Source organism: Citrus clementina, unplaced genomic scaffold (genome assembly GCF_000493195.1).
Source record: "Citrus clementina cultivar Clemenules unplaced genomic scaffold, Citrus_clementina_v1.0 scaffold_3, whole genome shotgun sequence".
Classification (NCBI taxonomy): domain Eukaryota; kingdom Viridiplantae; phylum Streptophyta; class Magnoliopsida; order Sapindales; family Rutaceae; genus Citrus; species Citrus x clementina.
In genome coordinates, this window is record NW_006262339.1 from 4,953,565 (window position 1) to 4,979,543 (window position 25,979).

Genomic DNA, 25,979 nt, shown 5'->3' on the forward strand with positions numbered 1-25,979 from the left:
AATGTACATTACAAATTACTACCATTGAAATGATAAGATGACAACATATAATTATGTCACATTAGAAACTAGTTCGGTTGAGATTGGAGAGCACAGTAATAATATAATATTATTGCAGTCAAAGGAGTCCTCGTCAGTTATCACAGTTTTGATTCCAAATCGTACCATCACCATTCGTGCACTACCAGAAGTTTTATATGTTTAACCTTTTAAAATACACGTATTAGACGCACTTTGTAAGGTTGGTAGCCTCTGGTCTGAAGCAAAATAGAAGCTTTAAAGAAAGCAGAAATTGGTTGGGGAATAAACGGAAAAGAAAATGCAAATGCCCAATTTCGTCATTCAACTAGATGGGCGCAACACGTGGCGTCATCTGGTTCCTGTTGCCACGTCACGCCACACGAAACACAATTCCTTTCACGATTCTTAGATAATAAAAAAATATAAATTAAATGGAAAACACCTCCGCATCCTTTTTAAACACGCTCTGTGTCAATTTCTCCAGTTTCTCTCCTCTTTTTAAAATCTCCATCATCTCTCCCTACGGCGAAGCAGTTTTCATTTGCGATCAATTTTTCTTGCCGGAAATTAAAATTTCTCATCATCTCGTCGAAGCTTCTGTGATTCATTCGATCCAACGCACGACACGACCATGAATAACGAATAGTGAGATTTTAGATTAAGTTTGTTGTAATTCGTCTGGATCTGTAGTGAATTTTCCGTATAGTTTGTTTCGTTTATTTAGTTATCATTCTATTTATTGTTTTGGATTTAGTGTTTTTTTGTTTTTTGCTTTTATTTGGCGGTTAATGAATTTGTGTGGAGGTGATACGATTGTTGATTCAGATCTTGTTGATTTGGTCTCAGATCCCGTGTCGTTTCGCTTTGTTCTCATATTTTGATGATTTATTGTGTATAAGCAATTATATCATTTTAAAATACCTGTAGAGGAATTATTTGGAGCTGTTTGCGAATTTACCTAAGATTTTACAGAAATTTGTTAAAATATAGACAACCAAGTATCTATTGGCTGCTTTTATTACTCTTATAGATTTACCGCGTACCGTTATTTGATAATTAACTAGTTGAATTTGGGGCATATTATGTGTGTGATTGATTTACTTATGTGTATTTGCAGCGATTATTTGTTTAAGCTTTTGCTCATAGGCGATTCTGGTGTTGGCAAATCGTGTCTACTTTTGAGGTTTGCTGTAAGTTCTTGTGCACTGTTGTTTTAGCTCCTATTATTTTAATTGAATTTCAAAATCTTGCACTGCTATAACTCTAGCACAATTACAAAAGTAAAATATAAAATGAAACAGGGATTGATGCTACCAGCTCGTTACAACGTATTAATTGGAAAGATTTCTCATGGCTTTGTGTTTTTCACTTAACAGATTAATTGCTTGTTAATGTCGGTTCATTCTGTTTTGTAAACCAGGATGATTCTTATCTGGAAAGCTACATTAGCACCATTGGAGTTGACTTTGTGAGTAATCTGTTTATATGGTTTTGATTTTTGGCCTTGATTTGTTAAATTCTATGTAAATACGGGAATTAATCTTTAATCTCATTGCATATGCAGAAAATCCGCACTGTGGAACAAGATGGCAAAACCATTAAGCTCCAAATTGTGAGTTGCCATTTTATATCTGTTTAATTATTAGGAGCTAAATGGTTGTTAGGCTTATGGGTTGGCCGCATTCCAGTTCTACTGAAATTTCTAAGTTCAACAATTGTGTTTCGAACTGAGTTGGGTGTAATTAAGATAGACGGCTGGAAGGGTTGTAGTTATCTTAAAATTCTTATCACAATGCTCTTTAAGTTTCAGATGATTTATTCAAAACAATTTCCTCTTTCTTGAGCATAAGTGTCTTCTTCTTTTAAAATAATTGACAATGCATTTTCTTTTAGATAATCCTATGTCTTGCATTTTTCTTTATTTCCCCTTGTTTGATATATGAAGAACTTTCGTAATAATGTATAGCATATTTTTAGATTTTGTTTCTATCTGATTGTTTTGATGCCTTTTCCTGGACAAACAGTGGGACACTGCTGGCCAAGAGCGTTTTAGGACAATAACCAGCAGCTACTATCGTGGGGCTCATGGCATCATTGTAAGCATTATAATTTCTATAACTCGTTTTCTCCTTCACTTGCTAGCTACTCATAAAAGTTGGCCTCATGCTGGTGGTTTTTCCTCAGGTTGTTTATGATGTCACAGATCAAGAGAGCTTCAACAATGTAAAGCAATGGTTGAATGAAATTGACCGATATGCAAGTGAAAATGTGAACAAGCTTTTAGTTGGTAACAAGTGTGATCTCACAGCGAACAAAGTTGTGTCCTATGAGACAGCCAAGGTAAATACTAGTAGTTTGGTTTAGTTTGCATGTTTATTCAAAATTGATTTCTTACGCATCATAATGGTAATTTTTCATGTTTTCTTTGTTAAGGCATTTGCGGATGAAATTGGGATTCCTTTCATGGAAACAAGTGCTAAAAGTGCCACCAACGTCGAACAGGCTTTCATGGCCATGGCTGCTTCAATCAAGAATAGGTACTGGTTTTATAGTCCACTGCCCTATTTAAAATAAAATAAAAATGAGAAATATTGTTGTATTATGAGAGTATTTCTCATATTGTATTCTCTGATTTCAGGGAGATGTTGTTGTAGGAAATATTTTCTCTTTCTTTGTCCTTTTTCTTATCATTCTGATATTTACAGGATGGCAAGCCAACCTGCGTCGAACAATGCTAGGCCGCCAACAGTGCAGATCCGAGGACAGCCTGTCAACCAGAAATCTGGTTGCTGCTCCACTTAGAAGGGAATTAGTGTTGGTGAATTTCTGATGTTTATCAATGTTCTTTGTGGAATGTAACACTAGTTCTCTCTTCTTATATGCTTTGATATGAAGGTTTATTGTCATGATTTGCTTTTCTTGTCAGTTGTTCGTTACTTTACTAAAGTTTCCATTCTTTTCAAATGTATTGGGTTTCAAGAAAACATTTGTACAAATTAGGAATATTGGTGAATAGCGGCATCTTTCTTGCTGTCCTCTATTCTTTATATTGTTCGTCATCGATGTAGCTAATATATCAATTGTTCTCCTCTTTCTTGTTCCATGCTACCATTGACATCTCCATCCGTCTTCAGGAATGATCCTCTCTCCAATCTCTGAAGTGACTTGAAGGCAAATGTTTACAATTTTAACACTTGCTAATTTCATGTAAGTGGATATTGTCCTCGGATTATGTTTGATAAACTCGTAATATTTAGATTATCTCGCTCGGAAAGACTACGTTAGAGCAGAAAAATTGATAGAGACTGGATTTTGAAATTCGAAACATGGTTCTGGGTTCTAATACCATATGTAATGTTCTCCCTTTGTTATATTGTCAAAATTAGTGTGAGTTGCTAGTAACACAATTTGATGCTTTCAAGTTCCAACCACCATATCGGACTTTACAATCGTCTTGCGGTCTTAAGGCCGACCTTTGCCATTCTTCTCAAAATCATGCCGCGGAAATTCAAGATCCAATGCACATTTAGTTGATCTCTTTCTTATCATTCAGGTGTCATGCATCGGAGCTGATACTTGATGGCAACTGGTGTATCTCTTCATCATTAACTGGCAACCCCCTAATCCCATAATATGCCACGAAGTATTCCACTTTGTTGCTGCACGAAATACTTTTCTCTCCTTTCTCATCACTGAATCGACATCAGCAACAGCAGGCTCAAACATCAGTAGTAACATTACTAACCGACTGTTGGCACCAATTTAACATTTGCTAACTTCTATTCGGTTTTAGAAGTATTGCAAAGGATTTAAAGATGAAGAAAGTAATGGTGCAAACTTTTTCACCATCCTAGTTCCACGTGCTGGGAATTTTTGACTGACATTACCTGCTCGGCAAAGCCAATCACGTGAGAACTTCCTCATTGAGCATTCAAAAGGAAGAGACTTGTTTGCAAGCTTACCAGTAGTCGCCGCAGGAGCAAGTCCCATCTTTAAAATGATGAAATCTCGTAGTATCTCTCACGATGATTTCTCTTTTTTCTATTGCTGATATGTACTTGGTGGCACGATGGCAATCCCCACATACTCTCAAGTTTTTGAACACTCGAATGGGAGTACCTAAAGGTACTTTGATAAGCCCAAAAGCAATTGCCAGCTTTTCACTGTGAAACAGCAGAAGTTGCTCTTTTACTTCTTCCCCTACAGCATGTAACACAAATTCAAGGTCTGGAACATACCCCGCCAACTTCATTTTTTTCTCCAACTCTTTCAGTTTTTCATGAATAGAAACCAACTCTGGGTGCACCCTATCACCTGATCTAAACTCATGAACAACAGTTCCCACCTCGATCCAGCTGTATCCAGGCATCTTTACCACATTATTTTCTTTCATTGACAGTCTAATCCTAGCGACATGGTCCCATTTTTTCATTGCCGCATAAATATTTGCAAGTTGGACATAACAACCAGCTGCATTTGCTGGATTAAGGTTAAACAAATTCATGGCAGCAAACTCAGCCAGATCCAATCTTTTGTGGACTCTACAAGCACTCAACAGGGTCCCGAAAATGGCAGGTTGTGGTTTAAAGGGCATTTTCTTAATCAAGTCCACAGCTTCAACTAGCTTCCCAGCTCGACCAAGAAGGTCAACCATACATGTGTAGTGATCTGGCTTAGCTGCAATTCCATAATCATTCACCATCGAATCAAAATATTGAATCCCAAGATCTACCAGTCCTGCGTGGTTGCAAGCTAGCAATAATGCAACAAACGTGATCGAATCCGGCTTCATTCCCTCATCCTTCATCTTATCAAACAAACGCAGAGCCTTTTCACCTTTTCCATGTTGAGCATAACCCGAAATCATTGCATTCCAAGTCACGACATCTTTACGTTGTATCTCAAGAAACAACTTACAAGCATCTTCTAAATCCCCGCATTTACAATACATACTAATCAGCGGAGTCAATGCTGTTGTATCTTTGCACAACGGAGACTTACAAACCAGCTGATGAACTTGCTTACCCAACTGCAAGGATGACAAATGACTACAACCCAATAAAACACTACTCAAACTTGAAGCATTAGGCCTAATCCGTAGTCCTATCATCATTCTAAGCAGCTTCAAACCATCCTCGGCCCGCGAATTCTCAACATAACCTGCGATCATAGCATTCCATGTGACCAAATTCTTCATGGGCATTTCATCAAATAACTTTTCCGCTAAATCAACCTTACCAAACTTCATATATCCGCTAATCATCGCAGTCCAAGCCACCACACTCTTAACTGGTGCAGCTTTAAACAACTCTACAGCTTTATCCAATTGCCCACATTCAATATAGCCAGAAATCATAGCACTCCAAGAAACACTATTCTTCTCCGGCATTGCCAAAAACAAATCGCGAGCCTTGGCCATGTTCTTCTTCTGAACAAAACCTGATATCATCGTATTCCACGAAGCCGTATCTTTAATGGGCAATCTCTGAAAGAAATCAAAAGAAGCTACTACATCATCAGAATTAAGTAATATACAAGACAACATGATGTTATAAGAAACCACATCTGGTTGAGGAATTTTATCAAACAATTCCTGTGCGTCCTTAAGTTTCCCGCGCTGCTTGGCAAACCCAGCCAAAACTGAATTCCAATTAACTGTCGTCTTAACATTCATGTTATTGAATACCCGGAGGGCAGAATCAAAGTTACCAGACCTGATGTGGCTAGTGATAATCTTGTTTGATGAAATGTTTTCATTGAAATGATGTTGAAAAGGTAATGCGGCAGGGGTGGGCTTCTGATTGCTTCCATTCGAGGAGTTTGAGACCTTGTTTTGGTTGGTAATACTAACATACGGCTCTTTGATTGTGAGGGTTGAGAGATGACGACACCAACAACTTTGACGGTATTTTCTGGATTTAATTGAGAAAATCCGTCGTTGGTTCCTTTTGTTTCCGAAAGAGTGCATCTGTGACCGCGAGTAGAAGACAGAGAAGCGGACGTTGAATTTTGGAGCGTTAAAGCTTAGAAAAGCTAGAGAAAAAAGAAGGGATCGGCATGTCTCCCCATAATCATATATTGTTCAGTTCCCTACTAACGAAAACTTTGTTACAGATTTAATCAAAAGGTGGTCCTTTTTATAATAACTGAAATTATGTTGTCATATTTCAATAACGCATCAGTTAAGAGGAGAAAGTTCAGCAATCTTCCGTCACGGTTATTAGTGTAATTCACATGAGGATAAAGCCAAGTAGAAGAGAGAGCGATACAACAAGATGATGTGGAAAAAGCCCGGTACCTGAAAGTTTAATAGGAATGAATGAGAAAGTGAAACCACTGGAGGGAGCATCGTACATGCCCAGTCTGCCTAGCAAATATTTAATATTTAATTGCAAACCATTCTCACTATCAATTGTGCTGGAAAAAGAACATAAGGGTGAATCTTGTCTCATAAGAGAAACAGCTTGTACTCGGTGCCTTCATCAAAAGGGAAAAAAAAAATGCAGGAAATAAGAAAATTCAAATTCAAATTTGAAAGGACTAATAACCTAGTACAAACCAAAACTGATGCCACTACTTAGTTCAAAACATAAATATGACCCATGTGCCCTAACTTAAAGCAGAAAAAAAGAGGGGAATTTAAAAAAAAAAAAAGGGTATGCATAAATGTCAAAGACTTAAACATGGGTAAATATCTAAAATTCACACTCAAAAGACTTTAACATCAACGATGGTTCCTTTTCACAGGAAATTATCAATTCCCTGTTAAATAGCCTTTGACCTGACTCTTAAATTCATCACAACGGATTCCAAACAAGGAAGGACCATGGTCTGCTCTTTAATATGTCACTTGCCACCCAAGGAGGGGAATTGTCCAGGGTCTTCAATTTTAGGAGCTGCTGCACTGCTGGACGTGCTACCACCATATCCACCCCTTGAACCACGGCCACGTCCACGTCCACGACCGCTTGGGTTAAAGTACCTCTCTCCTTCAGCAGGCTTCAAGAACTCGTTTATGCTAACAGACTACAACATTCAAATAACAACCACATTAAACATATGAACAGAAAGATCATCGAGTAACATGATAGAAGTCTTCAATAATAAAAATGATCAGTTTTTCAAGAAAAGATTGTTGAAACTAATAAGACTGTCATTATACTAATGCAGTCCCCTGGACACTCCAAGTCTGCTAGCATTAACACCAAGCTTCTCATAATCACTGTTAAGGAGTTTTCCAAGAAGCAATGAATAACAGGAAAACGCCTTGAGAACAGGGTGCAACTTATGAAGTCGCAAGTGTTATAATAACCAAAGCGTTATCTAAAACTTCTACCAACAGATAAGTAGACAAGCTCAAGTTGTGGGACCAAAGGAACTGAACAATAAAATTGTATACTTCATTAGACAAAGAAAGAAGCATTAATTCTACAGCTCTCAGACAGAAATAAAGCATAGAAGAAATATTCTGAGGAAAAAAGCAATCAGTGTTAGTTATCAATGATTAATGCAATCATTAATTAATTTAAAATAAATTTGGAAAGCTTTGCAAACCATAAGAACTGTTTATCTTCTAACTAGGTTTAGGTGAGAAAGACGCAGACCTTCTTGGCTTTCTCTTCCTTATCAGCAGCATCTTTGCGTTTGTCCTTTTCAGATCCCTGAGAAAAAGGGTGGAAAAAGGTTAACGCACCAGCAAAACATGGCCAAGTACCATAAAAAGGGAATTTAATGGTTCTTACCACTTTGATAAAAACATCATCATTGCTCTTCTTATTTGAAAGTGGTTGCATGGACTTGAACTCTTCGTCCACGTCAACCTTCCTTTCCTCAGCAGTCTTTAGGGCAAGCAAAGCTTTCCTCTTCTCTTCAAGTACCTTTTCATACTCCTCCAGGGTCATCTCCTTTAAGAACAGAAGATTAAAAAATTAGGATAAATGAAAAATACAGGGGAAACACAAAACACCAAAAAAAAATCCTACAAGCCACACTGGGATGAGAAACACCAAACATGGAACAAAAAATAGCTTCACCGTGCCGCATAATTTGGGTCACTTGAAAGCACATTTCACACTGCCATTTTAGTTCTACTGTCCTTCCCTTTACAGTCTCAACTGACACATACAATTATTATAATTGCTGGCAAAGTACTAAATTGGGTCACAAAATACAGTAAAACCTCTATAAATTAATAATGTTGGCACCATAAAAAATACCTATTAACTTAAAGAGATATTAATTGATAAATTAATAAATTTTTAATTTATAGAGTGGATATACAATTCACTGAACATAAATTATAATTAACTAAAAATTATTGTATTTTACCAATCTAATCAACTAAAAATGAATTAATCCACTAAATATAAATTAAAATGACAAAAAAAACTTAAAATTCTTGCAATCCCAGAAATTCTAGAAGCAATAAGAAAAATTAGAGATGAGATCCAATTATATTTAAATTTCAAGAAAAAATAAGTAACAATAAAATCATATTTTATTTGATAAAAAATATCATAACAATCATATTTGTTATTTTAGCAAATTATTAATTTATGATAAGAATGGGAACACATAGTTTTATAACGATTTTCAAAAAAACTATTATCCTATTTATTTATTGAATTTATTAATTTAGCCCATTGGCCCAAGTCAGGACAGAAAGAATTACCATATAATAGAGGTTATTAATTTGTCAGTATTAAATTATAAGGTTTTACTGACGAAAGCTTGATACTTAGAGCTCTTTCAACGTATGAAAATCCAGAAAAATGTCATAACATAATATGCAAACACTGAAACTCAAGTGACAAGAAAATTCAACAAGCATTAAACTCGATAAGCTCACTAAATGCAATGAGATTTAGAAACATGCCTCAACAGAAGTCACGTCCAGATACCAGAATATTGATGGAATTTTTAGGAATACAGTTCTGTAAACAGCTACTATTTTTAGTAAAGATAAGCACAAGGGAATGCCAAACTGTTTTAGTTATTCTAGGAAATAAAGATTTTCTAGGCAGCCAACTATTAAAAATGTAAACCAAAGCAAACAAACATTCCATTAATGCTAAAATAAAAGTGTACCTTCTCCTCAGGCTCCTTCTCTTCTTGCTCATCCACAGGATTCTCCTTGTTGGCATCTGCAGCATTTTCCTCTCCAGAAGGCTTCTCAGCATTTGTGTTCTCAGTTTCAGCAACAGGTTCTTCAGTCTCCCTAAAATTGGCAAAATGAGGGAACATGTAAACAAGAAAGCTTATTCACAATTTCAACCACTATAGGAACTCGAACTGTTTAATATCCTAGACTGCTAAAAGAGGCATAATACGCACTGAGCAATTTCATCAGTTGGAGTTCCCCAATTACCACGACCAGCCCCATCACGTTTAATCTCATTCCTGAAACCATATAAAATCAATAATTTTACCTCCCCAAAAAGAAAAAAAAAATCGTAGTACTCTATCAGCCAGTTGGAGATGAACATCTCAAATCAAATTAATACTAACCCACGCCCTGTTCCACTGCGGCGTTCAAATACCCTACGTGGACGTTCTCCCTCTTTAGATTCTCCATCGTTAAAACCACCTCGGCGACCACCACGGAAAGAACCACGGGGTGCCCCATACCCACGTCTTTCTGAGAGATTCCCTCCTTCTCCCTCTTCGGAAGGCCTATATCCTCCAGAAAGCCCATTGTTGCCACCGAACGTGTTATTATTGCCTGAATCACGATCAAAGCCACGGCCCCCTCCACGTCCAAAGCCACGTCCACCACCGCGGCCTCCCCCACGTCCACCTTCATTCCTAGCCTCCCTCACTGTTTAATGAAGGCCACCACATAATTAGATATGGTAGAGAGGAAAAAATATTGAAATAGGAAGCCAATAGTGCATAGATGCTATTGAAAAACTCCATTTCCTTCATACCGTTCTTTGCCACCAATCAACAAATAATTTAAATACATAACATGCACATTAAAACAACCAAAAAAACAAGTTTGTAGATTGCTTATGTTGAAAATGATGGACAAAGCATGTCTCTACAATTTCAGGAATTAGACTAACAGAAATTGAAAAAATGATAAAACTCCGAAAAAATCCCAAAGTTATGAACTTAATTAGTAAGCTTTCAACTTATAAAAAAATCAAATGTTTTGCTGAATAACAACCTGAAGCTGTCATTGCATTTGATTAAAAAGTCATAATTTTACTAAAGTGTAAAGACAGCAGAGCGACAGTTGTGTGACGCTCATCTTGACTAATGTAATGTCGATTCCTCTGTCTTTGAATCATAAAATGATACCAAAATAATAATAATAATAATAATAATAACAATAGTAGTAGTAGTAATAATAATGATAATGATGACGACGATGATAATAATAATAATAATAATAATAATAATAATAAAAATAAACAACTTTCACTTGCATCAATTTTCTTACACTTGCAGGCAAAACAAACAAACAGAAGGGCTGTATAATAATCGAAGTTATACAAATCCAAATAACAATCAAATCAATAGAAGAAACGAAAGGAATAGAGTTGATAATAGAATATGCTCACCAGCTTGAGCGGGAGGAGGCGGCTTGTTGGGGAACTTAGCGGCCGGAGCCGGCTTGGATGCAGGCTGAGCTTGAGCCGGAGCCGATTTCTTCGGCTTCTCGGCGAGCTTCGCCACTCCAGCAACGACGAGTTGACTTGGGTCTTCAAAATCATTGTCACCCAGTAGATCAAAGGGGTTGACGGTCGTCATTTTGTCTCGATGAATCTGGAAACCACTGATGACAAAAACTTGCAACTTACAAGAAACCCACGTGGCCCTTTTCTTATTGCTGATTCAAAGCCATCGGAATAATTGAATCGAAGTAAGATGTGGTTACAGAAGAGAAGGGTGAGTTTGGAAGCAGAGAAAGAAACGAATGAAAGAACTGAAAAGAAAACCTAGCCACTGCGGCTGAAGTGAAACTGAGAGCAACTGAGCGTGAGGCTTAACCTAATCTTAAAAACCCTACTTGCGTTGTGTGTTAGCCTACGGCTGGGCTTTTCTTAACTTTCTATGTTGTTCATTTCTTTGGGCCGCTTGATCTCAATGAGATTTTATTCTTGTTTTGTTCTTTTGTCATCCCTTTTTTTAGCCTTTTTTCTTTTTCTTTTTAAGTATACAGTGTTAACGTTTTAAACATTTTTATATAATGTAATAATTAGTATGGAATTATTAATTATTTTGTTGTTTCAATTATATGTATACTAGAGCCAATGAGTTCGTAGCCCATTCGCAACGAGTCCCAGCAATTATTATAATTCGACTCCTTTTTTAATAGTGGTTTATTTGGTTTTCCATCTTAAAATAGAATAAAAAATTTCTCTTTCAGTATTAACAGTAGTTGTTCCAGTTATGTGGTTTTGTACATTATATTAAGTGACGGTCGTTGTTTCGACTTTACCATACTAGCATTATGAAGGAGAGTTCTAATTACTTTTTGATTGTAAATATCAATAGAATTTTAATTGTAATATATAGTATTTAAAAAATAAATTATATATATACTAGATGAGATGGATATCTTCCGGCACCCTTATCTTATTTGCACTAGCAAACATATTCAGTAGAACATTAATCTCGAACATTCGCAAACATTATTTAAATAAAATTAAAAAAAAAAAGGTAATCTAAGGATAAGGTTAATTGGCAATTTGTGCTTTATTTACCAAAATAATGTTACGATACAAACTCTACCAGTTAAAGCTACCAACACCGCGTGCTTTCCTTCTACTTTCCCAAAAAAACTTCAAGAAAGTGGTAACCCCGGGTACAAACTTTTAGTTTCGCCCATAAATGCTACAGCGATATAAATCTGGACCCGATTGATTGATCTAATATGAATTTTTTTTTTACATTTTTTGATGGGTTGCACCGCCGTTGGGATCTTCTTTATTATCAGGACCCGAATTTTAATTTGTAAATTTTGATTCTCCTTTTATAAAATTTATAGTCCATTCGTATAAAATAATAATAATAATAATAACTTTTTTTTTCTTTTTTTGAGAGAGAATAATAATATAACTTTGATATTTATATTTCTCACTAACATTTCTCGGATACATAATAATATAGTGTACCGTCACCGAACCATGAAATATATACTCCATCAATATTCCCAGTAGTTATAACCACACGATCTAAATAATTCACCGCCATTATTCCATGCTTTCAGATCTAGATAATTAATTTTACGCTAATTTGAAAGATCAATCACACTTTTGTAGTTTAGCAAATGGTCTTTAATTTCAAATCAAATTATGTCGGGAAGGGATAATCAACTACAACTACCGCTTGACATGTCGTTATTATCATACTAAATTAATAACAATAAATGTTTTATAACTATAATCTATCAATTGATGGGTCAAATGTAAATAAATCATGTTTCATGGTGATAAGGATGAACATGAGATGAAGAATTACCTTCATTGGTTAGTGAGCAGCCTTTTCAAGATTTAAAGTTTGGATTCGAGTTTCATGGAGCGTTAATGTTTGTTTAATTAATGATCATGAGCATGGATATATGGTTTGGGTTGAGTTGCTTTTAGGACCAGCCCATGTTTCTCCGAGCCCTAACTAAACCATAATAAATCGAATGGTTTAGCTTAGAAAAGGCTTAGCCCAAAAAGTTCTAAGTTTTACCTTCGTTTGTGTCTTTTTTTTTTTTCCCAATTTGAAATATAAATTGATTTGAATTAGTATGAATTCTTAATATAACTAAATGTCTGAATCTGAATAGTATATATATATATATATATATATATATATATATGTGTGTGTGTGTGTGTAATTTTTTTTGTCTGAATCTCTAATAATAAATGTTAAATTATTTTTTTTGAATTTAAAATTCTAAAAACTAGAGCGCTTCTTATTCTTTTAAAAAATAGAATGAGCATTAGCTAGACACCCAAAATGGAATGAAATATTGGCACGGGGTTTCGGCAATTTCAATTGAAAATTATCTTTATACGTTGGTTGAAGCTGGTATAAGAGGTCCGTATAGAGAGTAGACAATGAAACATGAGCTTCTGAGAGTAGATTTGTAATATAGGAATATGCATAAACTGTAGCTCAAAAGAGCTTATCTCCCCACTTTCGTGCCCCTGGCACACGCATGCCTCTATAAGAGGAGCGATGGGGTTCAAACTAGGATCTTCCATCCTTAAACTAGCTTTTTACAATTGTGCCCCTATAAATCGTAAATATTAAATAAATAATAAATATATCAACGAACATAAATGAGATATTATTTTATTATATTATATATCATGTTCAAGTGAATAACACCCTTTAATATTTTACATTAGAAAATATTAATCAAATTTATTGTAGTTTATAATATATTATATAAAAAATATTCAAAAAATTTTGTAAAGATAAATAATGTTAATTCGAAAAAAGAAAATAACAACAACAACAACAACAACAACAATAATAATAATAATAATAATAATAATAATAATAATTTACTACCATATTATCACAGGTTATGGAGATAAATAATAATGCTAATTAATAAGTTCATTTGGGTAAGGACGAAAATAAATTATTTACATAGGGATGCTTTTAAGAATCACATTTTACTCGAACTTTTTAAATTAACTAAAAAGTTCCACTTAATAATTTAATGGCTTAATGATTAAAAATTTCATTAAATTAAAAAATAATCTGATTTAATTACTTAACTGATTAAAATCAAGTCAATTAAGTTATGAAGCAATAAAAACAAATGTCCCCTTGCCATCGTTAGTAAATCATGATCAGATATTTTTAGAGTGATCGAACTTGACCCATAAAACGGTACATCTACCAAAAGGCGATTAGGCAATTGAGCTTCCGATTTGATTTAAAGCTTCGGGATACATTGGATCTTTATCATCAAACGACTGTAAGTGTTGATGCACTGTACTAACACCACTGATGCATATCCGTCGCCAATGTACATCAGGCCGGTGGCAGGGCAGCACCACGTTTCATCTTTTGACGATGAAGATCCAATCTATATTATACACTGAACTAACTGGTATATTTGGTAGCAATTAGGAGCTTTAGAGACTAACAATTATCATCCCATATTATGATCCCATTACACAAATGAAGCGATGACCATTCCAACAGTATCGATCATCACCTAACTGTATGCCAATGATCGACACAATTGTTGTCTGTGACACTGACAAGAAAAATGTCACTGGTCTGAGTCTCTTTCGAATTAAAATTATATGAATGTGTGTGTGTGTGTGTGTTTCGATTTTGGATTGAATTGGGTAGATGGCTGAAGCTTTCCAACAACCCAACCCAAATCATTAAATTTTGGGTTATGGCCCATGGCCTCCCATTTCATACCTCATCAATTGACAGCTTGTCTGTCAGCCTTCATATAAAGAGTAGGCCTTTTATGAATAATTATCTTCATGTAATTAATTTGAGTACATAATGATCTTTTTACAATTAATTAAAGCTTTGTCTATCTCTCTCACTTTATATAATGATCTAGGAGTGGGTAAACTCACTCCAATCGAATGGACCCAATCCATTCTTACCAAACTCAATTAAATTCAAATGGGTTGTTTACTTCGAATTTTTTTAACACAATTAATGCTTGAGTTTGGTTGAGTTTATTGACATTAAGAGTAAGCCTTGCGAACCCACTTTAAATTCCTCATAAAACCAATTTTTAAATGAAATTACAAATTACTCTTAAAAAAATTTTGCGCCCCATTTCATAATCTATATTTATATTTTAATTTATCTATATATTTAAGAACCTTATAAATTTTGAGAGTCATAGAGATAGAAAATATACAATAAAAAAATAAATTATTTTGGGACTTTTATGCATTTTATAGATTAAAAAACTTAAAAGAAATACTCTTTTATAGCATCAAGTTTATAGCAAAATGGGTCATTTCAATTTATGAGTTTTTACAGGTTTTTACTTTTTTACTTTATAAATAAAGCTGAAGGTATTTGAAGAAATATAATCCAAAAGGGGTGTTAAAAGCTCCATTCTAACATTAACTTATATAATCCAAACTCCATCGCAAACAATAAAAATTATAGAAAAATTAATGTCAAGTGTGGCTAAACTTAATTTTGAATCTTTCTTCTTCTTTTTTTTTTTTTTTATGAAAAGAGACTTTTTTCAATTTTTCTTTATTAAACCTAACATTGATTGAATACTATGGACTCAAATTCATAAATCAAACTTGAATTTTCACTAAAAATTTATAGATATTCAAACACTTACATCATGTTGTTTATTGACAGATATTGGGTATAATGTCCATTGGGATTGGGCATGGACAAACCTCGACTAGGCTAGCAAAATGAAAAAATAAAAACGACTCCCATCACTTCATTAACTGGTATAAGATGAAAGATCTGGTCCAGGATTCAAGTCAAATCGACCTTCCCTTTCATCTCACATGAGGAAAAAAAAAAAAGAAAATGTTCGTTGTTCAATATTTTGGTTGCTCAAGAAGTTGGACTACCTCCTCTGTCCACCGGGAGTAAATTCTAGGAGAAGAGCAAAGCCTCGCCTTGTAGTAAGAAGGTGGTCGTAGTTTGGATGGGTTTCAAATTGGACTGAAGGGACTAGGAATTCAATACTTCAGTTTTATTGGGGATTCATCACTGGCTAGGGCTTTCGAATCAAAGCATGGGCATCTGCAACTAAGAAGGAGCAGTTGAAGAGCTAGGCCAGTAAAGTCAACTTCTATTGGGACTTTTATTTAGGGATGGCAAAAATTCCCATGAGAACGGGTACTCTCGGGGATTTTCTCTATTCGGGGAGGGTATGAGGATAATTTCATACCCAATTTCTTATTCAGGGAATGGACAAAGAAACGTTTTTACCCAATTTCTTATTCGGGGAAGAGACAGAGATGAAGTGGAATCCTCATCCCCTATCCATTTCCCAATTTTTATTTTTAATTTAATTTTAATTTTTATTTTTTAAAATTACTAGTAAATAAATAATAAAATTTGAATTATAAAATTATAAATATTGGTAAAAATAACAAATATCAAAATATTTATTTTATTAAACTTTTAGGCTTAATTAACTAATTAAAGTCCTAAATTTTTATTTAGGACATTAAAAAGACCGGATAGATTCTATTAGTTCAAAAATTTTGTTTTAATTTTAATATTCATAAATTATTTTAATAAAAAATTTTATTTTAATATTCATTAAATATTTTATTTATTTTTAGATGTAATAATTGCCCGCAACGAATCACAATTTTAATATCTAATCTAATCTAATCTAATATTTGCTCTTGATTTGCTCGGACTTAACTATTGTGATGTAAAGGAAATAGTCCACATTTATAAAGTGTTCACGCCACCATTGAAAAAGTTAATTTTGAATCTAAATTCGATTTTATTTATAACAATTTTGTATTAGACTATTAATTTGTTCATGATAGTTTGTATCTCTTGCATGCTGCGTTACTTACTAATTTAATGTATGTGACTTTTGTAATGGATATTAATGTAAAATAGATTTCGAACTTTACTTTTATTTGATTTTTTTTATTTTAATATGATTAACTTAAAATCGAAAACAAAAAAAGGTATTAGCTATTCGGGGATCGGGGACTGGGGACCCTCAGGGATGCTCTGTTATTATTCGGGGAGGGGATGAAGATTCTCTCAAGTAATTCTGACGGGGACGGGGAGAGGATGAGGACATACGCAAAATATAGGGGATGGGTACGGAGAGATTGGTCCCCTCCCCTCCCTTCCCCATTGCCATCCCTACTTCTATTGATTTGGCTAGTGGAACTCGTAGTAGCTGTTGTGCAAATTTTATTAAATTTGCAAGCACACAAATCTATCGTATAATATATTAACGGTGACGAGTGTCGATCCCACGAGGAGATAGATTTTAATTATGTGTAGAATTAATTTTCTATTAGGGTGGTTGGATTTGTGGTGAAAATGATTTGAAAAATTCTAAAATTTAAATTAGAATGGTAGGAATAAATTAAAACGAATTATATTGAATGAAGAACTTGGGCATATGGATCTGCATCAACATGCGCCATAGACTAAATATTCCTTATTAATGCCAATTAAATCATGAGGGGGGGTTTCCACTCCACATGAACCACACTCTAATCAATATGGTGCTAAGAGCTTATCGTGCCAAATAATAATAACCTTATACTAGGGAGCCGGTGAAAGCAGTGCGATATCTAGACAAGCTTATTATTATTTGTCGACGAAAAGTCAAAACATCCACAATAATTAGAGGGGGAGAGAAAATAAATTTATTAAATAAAGCCCATGGCACATGTTGGGACTTCACCTTCAACCTAAGCTTGAAAAGAAATTGGCTACTCATAATTGAACTGGGGTCAAAATGAGAATTTATTAAAATACATGGAAAATACAAAATGGAGAAAGAATTAAAGAAAATGGAACTAAAAAATAAATTCGGGGATGCCAAATTAAGGGAGGAGAGTCCCTTTTTTATAGATACATTGAGTAAATCATGGTTATCGGATTAAAAACATTTCAGACGCTCAGGATTGCGCCACGTCATCAATCAATAGTACGCAATTTGACCACACGGTTTGAACAGTGACGCAGTTTGACCACGCAGTTTGAACAGTGATGGGGTTTGGTTGTAAGTTATCCTGTGTATATGCATGTACCGTACGCATAATTTTTGGTCCACTGATATGCTGACACATCACCGATCAACAGTACATAAGAATTTTAGTCTAATAAAATCGTGACATTTCATTAGTCAATGTCACATCATCGGTCAATGTCATGTCATCGATCCGTCTATGTGAACAGTGTCATGAACAGTAATATAGACAGTAATATACATGTGAATAGCATCGTACACGTGAACAATGCTATTTTTCTTTTTATGCTGCTTCTAAGGTTTTCGACTGTCCTGAGTTCAAATGTAATATCCGTTTTGTTGTCTGAACTCTCGTTCATTGTAAAATGACCATGATGCCCCTAAAATACATAAAATACTTAATTAAAATAAAACACACATAATTAAATTACAAGAGACTAGAATATATAAAAGTAGAAGTATTAGTAAGACTTAAAATGTAAAATGATGATTTTATCATTTACAAATATACACTTTCTAACACTCAACAACAGTAAACTTGTATGAAGGGGCATTGCAGGAGATGCAGGAACTGCCAGCCGGATCGACCAATAAGCCAGAGGGATGGGCTCATTCTACTAATCAAAGATTTCTGACCCTACCTAACAAGCTAACACAATGATGTCCCGGGATTAATTGATCGGAAAGCCCAGGTAGAAGTGCGACATTTCATAAAAATCTTTTTGATATGCTAACAGGTAGTCCTCTCAAATACCATTTTTTTCATTGACAAGTAGGGTGAATTTTAAGGTTCCTTATTCCGGTTGTAAAGCAAAAGAAGAGGGAGAATCGACAAAGCTTTCCAGCAGCTTGCGTTTTCGACTGGAAAGGAATTGAAAATGAAACAAGAATTTGTGTTCACTATCTATGGAGTGGAGTTACTATCCTTAATCTCCTATTCCCTATCCCCCCGTCCCTTTTTTTCTTTTCTCTCTGGCAAGAGAATCCATTTCTTTTCTTGTATTCTTTATTATGATTGATTTGTAGTTCAAGGGCACTCTTCCTAATTTGAGTTTGAGATGAAATAAGACCCAGACGTAGAGTCCCGTTGGCGGGAAAGACATTTTTTCTATTGATTTTTTACTTCCTTTTGGCCTTACCTTCAAATAAGGGGTTCTTCTCTTTCCCCACGAGGGAAAGCTCTTTCCAGATGGAGTCTTGAAAGTCTGCCCTACTGATAGGAACTCTTATCTCGACTGCCTGTTCAACCTAAGGACTCTTATTCGTGGTGGAGTGCTTCAAATAGGATCCGATCCCATCTCAGCAGTCAAACTTCTTCCTGGCCTAGCTTACCCGCCTCTAAAGATGGAATATCTTTCTAGAAGAGGAGGAGGTTACGTGAGGAATTTAAAAGTTTAATAACATTCAGTGTTACAATGGAGAAATAATGGTTTTTTTTTCGTATTGAATTTGATTTTAACTATCAAATAGTTTTTTTCTTTTCAACTTTTTGAATTTTTTGAAGTATCAATTTTAATCAAACTGACTGACCAAATGATTCAAAAGTTGCATTATAAACCCGATCAACCCCAAACCTCTCCCACCTCTAAATGATCTTTCTATTTCAATCGATATGAATTCTAACCGTGCTTGTTTCTCTTTCTCTTTACCATCAAACTTTTACGCAAAATCCCTTCATTTTGTTCTCCCGTTTCAGCAAACAATTTTAATTTACATCAAGGACCTTAATACCATTTATGAAATTCTCCATTTCTCCTCATACGTTGTTCCTATCTATTAATTCAATATTAAGTTATTATCTTTTTAATTACTAAATGGAGATATTCAATAAATCGCAACAATATGCGGTGACCAAATAGCCGGCTGCGTAGAAAAACAAATAGATGCGACCAGCTATTATGAATCCGGAATCATACTGCATTATTAGTGATTTACATTGCAACGCAACGATTTATATATATGGTCGTTTCTTAGGTGACCACTCAATTATCCTTGATGCCAAACAAATTGAAGGGAACTTAACATTGAATAAGATTTCCAAATACCGTTCGAGAAAATATAATTACTTGTAAGGTACCCTAATAACACAAGATGATGTGCAAATTGAAAGACGAAAAGGATTGTTACTTTGAAGTGTCCCATGAATGATGGCTGCTGCCTAACATAAATCATAAACGGAGTCAGACAGTCGGTTGGCAGTTGCTGAATTGAATGCTGATAAGTACGAAATTAAGAATAATTTCTTACAAAAGAGCAAGCCACCAAATGACCAAATCGTCAAAATTAGTGCGATGACCTGTAATTAATGAAAGGAATTGACCTTGTCAATAAGAGCTTTTGTTGATTTCAAAATATGTAAATGTTAGTCGTCAAAGCAACGCAAATTATTCTCTCCGCGAATACAAATTAAATCCTAGTTGTGTACATAAATTAACTTCCCTGAGATTTTAAATCAAAGTAGTAGATATATATATATATATATATATATATATATATATATATATATAACGGACTATATAACATGCAACTGCAACGAAGTTTCATGTTACAGTTGTCATCGACTGCACCGGTCGTCGGTCTTACTGAACATTTCGGCGGCCGGGGACTTGACGACCAGATGAATTCAATAAGCGAGACAAGGACTAGACATGTTTGCAGCCCACGACAACGGAATATGACCTCACGTACGGCAGACCAAGCCAACGTCATCTTGAATAATTGATATTGCGTTCATACCCGACAATATAGAGCTGAGTCAAAGGCAAAATATATGCATGATTGATCAAATAAACATCGGACTTCAGACATGTAGGCAGCTTTCACTAAACAAATCAGCACTTCCCGTCTCTAACCGGCAGTATATTCTCGGCACGTCGATTTGTGTATTCGCAGCTGAAAAACTAATTAATTTTGAGTGCTATTAGGCTCTGTTTGGCACACATGATTGGTTTGGACTAAATATAAATTATATTAGATTAGATTACACGATATTGCCTTATATTTGATATAATGTCGGATTGGACAATGTTAAATTTTATTTGAATTAAAAGAATAACTATTTATGAATATTTAAGAGTATTAATTAAAATAAACTTAAAGGTAATTAATAAGAACAATAAGTATATAGTAAATTAGTTATTTGGTAGTCATGATTATAATAAACAAATATAAATTGATAAAACTATTTAATTATTTAATTAATTTTTATAAGATGTTTTAGATATATTTTACTTTATCATAAAGTTAGCAAATAATATCTATAAAATCAATTAATTACTAGTATTATTAATTTTCTTGATTATTTTTAATATTACATTAGTACTTATAAATTGGGATTACTAATTCTATAATTTAAGAACTTAATTTGAATTTAGTCCCCCCTAATTCAATCCATGGAAAGTTGCCAAACATGGGATAAATATTTTATCCTAAACTTAGTCTAATATCACACTTAGCCTCTATTTGGTACATAATTTCAAGTAAAGTTTATTTAAATGGAGCTTTTGTTAGAAGATGTTTCATAAATAGAGATTTTACTAAAAAAAATTAATTGTTAGGTTATCAATGAAAGATTTTATTAAAAATTTATGAAACTACTTTGATAGGCAAGTTTTTAAAGTTATGTTATAAAATAATAAAATAAAATTGTCAAATAAGTAGGGATGTTTTAGATATTTTAACATTTTAAAAAAAAATTTCAACCTTAACTCCCAAAAATCCAAAATTTAAGCTTTTATTAGTAGAGGCAAAATAACTTATTTAAGTTTCAAAAACTCTATTAGAAAAATAACCAAACACCAATAAAAAATTATGATAAGAGCTTATGAGATTAAATAAGCATTTATGGTCATTAAATAAGTCATACCAAACATGTATTTATATAGTCCTAACTTCCAAACATAACTTTAGTGTATATTTCTTCATTTATTATATTCTTGATAAGGATATATGGCAAAAATTTAATCAATGAATGAAAAATCTATACATTGAGACCACCCAATTCGAGAAATAATAGAAGAATTCATTGATATGACTTATGTAAAAATGACATGAGGTCATTGCGTATATCACATGGTAACTTTAATATATTCTACACTTAATTACTTTTTGTTCTTTAATTTAGTATGTTTACTGACAACACAATCATCTACCCACTAATTAATGTGATTATGCGCTTAATTAATTGTTTTATAATCGATCTGAAATATGTACCAGATAATCACTTGTGGTGAGAGCCGATGGTAGCTAGGTTGCTTTTTTTTTTTTTTTGAATACTGATTACACATCAAATTACTGCATTGCACATATATTTACAACAACTGCTAATAGCAGATATTACATTAATATTTACAATTAAATATACATGATTGAGACTTACATTATTACATTGAATTTTATGAAGTATATGTTCAGACAAATAATTCCTCACAGACGAGAGATGTTCCTACTCCACTTACATTTCACAAGGAAGAAAGATTTATAAATATTTAAGAATATGTAGCTGGGGCTTGAATCGCTGCCCTCACAAGCGTGAGAGCAGCAGCCCACCACTTTGACCAAGGCCGAAGTGGCGATGGTAGCTAGGTAGCTATCTCACTAAAAGTGGGGTCATTTTCAGAAGAATATATGCCGTTCGAGAGCAAGAAATTTTAGGTCCGAGAGAGAACAAATAAATGAATGACATATATTTGTATATAAAAAATAAACAACGCATGATCTACCTCGCTCACAGATCAATTTTATACACATAAGCTTATGCCATTTCATTTATAATAATTTGTATATTTATAATTAAGATGGGCTGGGCAGGCAACTCGAGGAGGGGAATAGGCCCTCTCTTTCAAGGTTCAAACCAGTCAAGGCATTTGCCTTACTAGTATACAACTTTTTTACATTCGATCTCTGGTCATTCAGTAACTTTACAAGACTTCTCTTAGCATTTGCTCTAAATGGACAATCTGACGCCATGAACCCATCCACCAAGTGCAAATAAGCCTCCAAGTCATGGCAACATGCAACATCCGCATTTGGCTTCAAATACGGAGACATCTTTGTGTCAACGCGTAGCTCAGTTCCCACGTGAGAATATGCCCACTCACTCTCCTCATTATTTATCACGTTGAGCATCTTTTTGATATTTTCATTTGCCACATCTTCCCCTATAAAGTTTCCTGGCACTCTAGTGATGAGATCTTGATTGTTCACAATACGCAATACCTTGACGTTGTTGGCCTTCACACGATTGGCGAATCCTCGATTGCCAACGCGAGGCCCACCGAATGAAAATACAGCAACTGGCGGGACGCTTGGCGCGCATGTGCTTATATCATCCGCTACTAACAGGGACAAGGCAGCGCCGAGGCTGTGGCCTGTCACTGTTATGCTTAGGGTCTCCCCTTTGTACAACTCCATGAGCCTACGGACTTCTTCCAATACTGATTCAGACAGGCTCGGCACTTGAGCTCCACGTGTGTTGTACAAGCTCAAGAACCCACTTTCAACTTTTGATTGTTTATCGTGAGGCATGTCAGCCAACTGGGCTCGAAAGTTCTCGGCCCATTCTAGACACGTGGCGGTTCCACGTAACGCGATGACTATGTCTCTCCTGCCCATCCGCTGGATCTCTCTCCTGTCGTCGCAGACAGCAACGTAGCCTATCCAACTTGACCGTTGAGTCATCCACCCGAGATCCGGTGCTACGTCGTCGACCCACTTGGGCAATCCGACTGATGACGTGGCGTAGAGGCTCTTCGTCACCTTGTAAGACCTATCAGACAGAGCCACGTATCTGGGTTGGGGAGCTTCATCTGCTGACATGGCCGGGTTTGAATGAAAAGAATGGTAAGCTGCTTGCACAAACTCTCCATATCTCACCACCTCTCGCCGGAGATTCTCATCGAGCGGGTCAAGTAGCCCGGCCCAATCTTTGCAACCATGATATTCACGCCAACGGGAACCAAGGTTGTTTCTTGGAGAATATTCAGCTGACGAAATTGATAACAAGCGCTGAAGCCTGTTCAAGTGTCTTGGTGACATTTCCTCCGCTGCTTTCATTTCAGGCCAAAATCTTTTAAGGCCTTCCAAAACCATGCCCTTGTTTTCCGTTGACCCCTTCTTGTGAACCGGTTGCTGCAAGTCCAGTTGACTCGGTTGCGTAAGTGGTTGTTGTTTTTGGAGAATTTTCTCGAGATTAGATAAATGTAACCTTGTCACTTCATTAGATGAAGAAGTAGTTAGTTTAAGCGTTTGAGTTGATGTAGCAGCAGTGTTAATACTTGCATTAACAGCTGTTGGGTTTAATCTGGAAGGTTGGCGTTTGAAGCTGGCACGTTTCGCCTGAAAAATGCTGGCGTTTTTTGCCGGAACAGTGGAGCTAATCTGAAGAGACTGCATAGGGAAATTAAGCAATCGAGAGAGAGAGAGAGAGAGAGAGATATTAATAACGGTCAATGAGAGTTATGATGGATGTGAACCTGAAACCAACTAAGCAAAGCTTGAATAGATCAAGCCCCGTATATATAGATTAAGTGATAGCTGTTTGCCCTTTGGGTTTTGCTTTATTTACATTCAGAACCATATTGTTGACAATCTGTGAATGGATTAATGAAATTACAAATATTAAATTACGTTATTAATTACCTCATATGAAGGGCATGACTTGTAAAATAGCGTAGGTTGACCATTCCTGTCAACGCCGCATCTGCGTGGGCGTGTTTGTAGTTTTATTATTATTATTATTATTTCTCATAATTTCCAAAAGGGGTGCTTGTATGTTTTCGCTTCAAGAAAGGTCGGAGATCTACGTATTTTTAACCTCATACGAAGGGCGTGTCTTCTTGTCTTGTCTCTGTTTCATGTTGAATAGACTAAAATGCCCCTCGACGTTCATGTTTTTCCACTGGAATTACAACTCTGCCCATGCTTGTCCTCAAAGAATTGGTTGAACTAATTTTTAGCAGTTCGCAGTATGTAGTTTGACTTTCAACGAGCAGAGCTATTTGTGTACGGGCGTGAAATGTGAATGCATGGTATTTTATGAATAATCTATCCATCATCTCAAGATCATTGACATGTTCATAAAATATGAAAACAGTTTTTGAATGTCAATTTTGGTAAGTATTACGTAAGAGCGATTTTTTGTGACGAAAATAAGTTGTCGTTTCTGGTTAAATTTTATGTGATCCATCGTAAGGTCTTTCATGTTTAAAAATATTTATTATCTCAACAGCTTCCTTGCGTGAAGATGAAAAATTGTTCTCCAAAAATATTGGAATACCGTAAGTATTTCCAATAACAATTTTCAAACTCCACTACTAGATTTTTCTCCGGGATACATTTGAATTTTGAAATTGCTCTAGTCTAGTCTAAATATAAATCCAAATCTAAATTTGCAGCTATTTGGATAATTTCAAGTCTTCGTGCGTCACATCTTTCACGTCAAAAACTTAAACAGTTAGGTTTGGTGATTGTTTCAAAAGCAGCTTTGAGCAGGCTTCATCAGGTGGAGGGGATAAAATGTTGAATTTCCACAAACACAATAAAAATTTAAAAAAAAAAAACAAAAAAAAAAAGGTTTGATTTTTGAATGGGTTTTCTATTTGAAGTACACAATCAAAAAATGAACTAAAGTCAAATTTTTTTGTCAATTGTTTAGTTGAGTACTGGAGTTCACCGACACCTTCTCCCTGAATGTACATTTTGAGTCTCTGAATTTATTTAGTTGATTTTCTATGTTGGATTCTAATTGTGGGATGATTATGTTGAACTTTGTTTATATTGTACATAATCTAAAAAAAGTCAAATATTTCTTTCTTTCTTTTTTATAAATATTTTTAACAAAACTTTTTGACTAGATGTTGGTAAAAGATTGTAACCTTTCTGGCAACACAAACGATTTCGTTTCACTTCTTAAAATGGTGTTCACACCTTATTCTCTCTCTTACGCCATTGCATGTTCATCCGTTTTCAGTATTGAAATTGCATGCACCGACCGTAGACATTTTCTTCGGTTCGGTCAGAAAGCAAAAGTAGTACTGAATACTTTTGCAATAAATGGATCCTTTTTTTTAAAAAAAAAAAATTATATTTTCTCTTTTTATTTTATTATTATTATTTTTTAAATGACTGTGTTTTTTTTTTTTTTTATGTTATAACATCAATATTTAATATTTGATGTTGGAACATATATGTAACTTTTTAACGTACCAATTATTTTTACATTTTGATAAACACATCATATTCTATTGATGGTATTAATATATCCTTAAACGATGTAGCCTACTTTTGTTGGATAGCTTTAATCAGACTG

The 25,979-nt window shown here is 34.7% G+C and overlaps 4 protein-coding genes across 5 annotated transcripts; 1 reads left to right on the forward strand and 3 right to left on the reverse strand.

Annotated features, from left to right (window-relative positions):
* The first annotated feature begins 447 nt into the window (after positions 1-447).
* Positions 448-3,114, forward strand: LOC18049296 (GTP-binding protein YPTM2). Its single transcript, XM_024188730.1, has 8 exons — positions 448-666; positions 1,139-1,211; positions 1,442-1,489; positions 1,586-1,633; positions 2,046-2,117; positions 2,206-2,361; positions 2,455-2,558; positions 2,727-3,114. Exons 1-8 carry the CDS (start codon positions 653-655, stop codon positions 2,821-2,823), a joined length of 612 nt encoding a protein of 203 aa, XP_024044498.1. The 5' UTR covers positions 448-652; the 3' UTR covers positions 2,824-3,114.
* On the reverse strand, positions 2,959-6,240 carry LOC18049298 (pentatricopeptide repeat-containing protein At4g16835, mitochondrial). The gene is given in 2 exon segments (XM_006440141.2): positions 2,959-6,060; positions 6,063-6,240. Coding segments are annotated over 2 exon segments (2,115 nt in total). The 5' UTR covers positions 6,097-6,240; the 3' UTR covers positions 2,959-3,979.
* Positions 6,241-6,410: 170 nt separating this feature from the next.
* LOC18049299 (RGG repeats nuclear RNA binding protein A) lies at positions 6,411-11,071 on the reverse strand. Of its 2 annotated transcripts, XM_006440142.2 has the most exons (7): positions 10,587-11,070; positions 9,529-9,838; positions 9,355-9,420; positions 9,109-9,238; positions 7,764-7,925; positions 7,626-7,682; positions 6,411-7,047 (listed from the first exon to the last, which is right to left on the reverse strand). In XM_006440142.2, exons 1-7 carry the CDS (start codon positions 10,774-10,776, stop codon positions 6,868-6,870), a joined length of 1,095 nt encoding a protein of 364 aa, XP_006440205.1. In that variant the 5' UTR covers positions 10,777-11,070; the 3' UTR covers positions 6,411-6,867. The 2 variants fall into 2 exon arrangements, with proteins under 2 accessions (XP_006440205.1, XP_006440206.1); XM_006440143.2 differs by lacking the exon at positions 9,355-9,420 and having other exon boundaries at positions 6,465-7,047; positions 10,587-11,071.
* Positions 11,072-22,413: 11,342 nt separating this feature from the next.
* On the reverse strand, positions 22,414-24,200 carry LOC18049300 (phospholipase A1-Ibeta2, chloroplastic). Its single transcript, XM_006440145.2, has one exon. It carries the CDS (start codon positions 24,062-24,064, stop codon positions 22,463-22,465), a length of 1,602 nt encoding a protein of 533 aa, XP_006440208.1. The 5' UTR covers positions 24,065-24,200; the 3' UTR covers positions 22,414-22,462.
* Between the last annotated feature and the right edge of the window lie 1,779 nt (positions 24,201-25,979).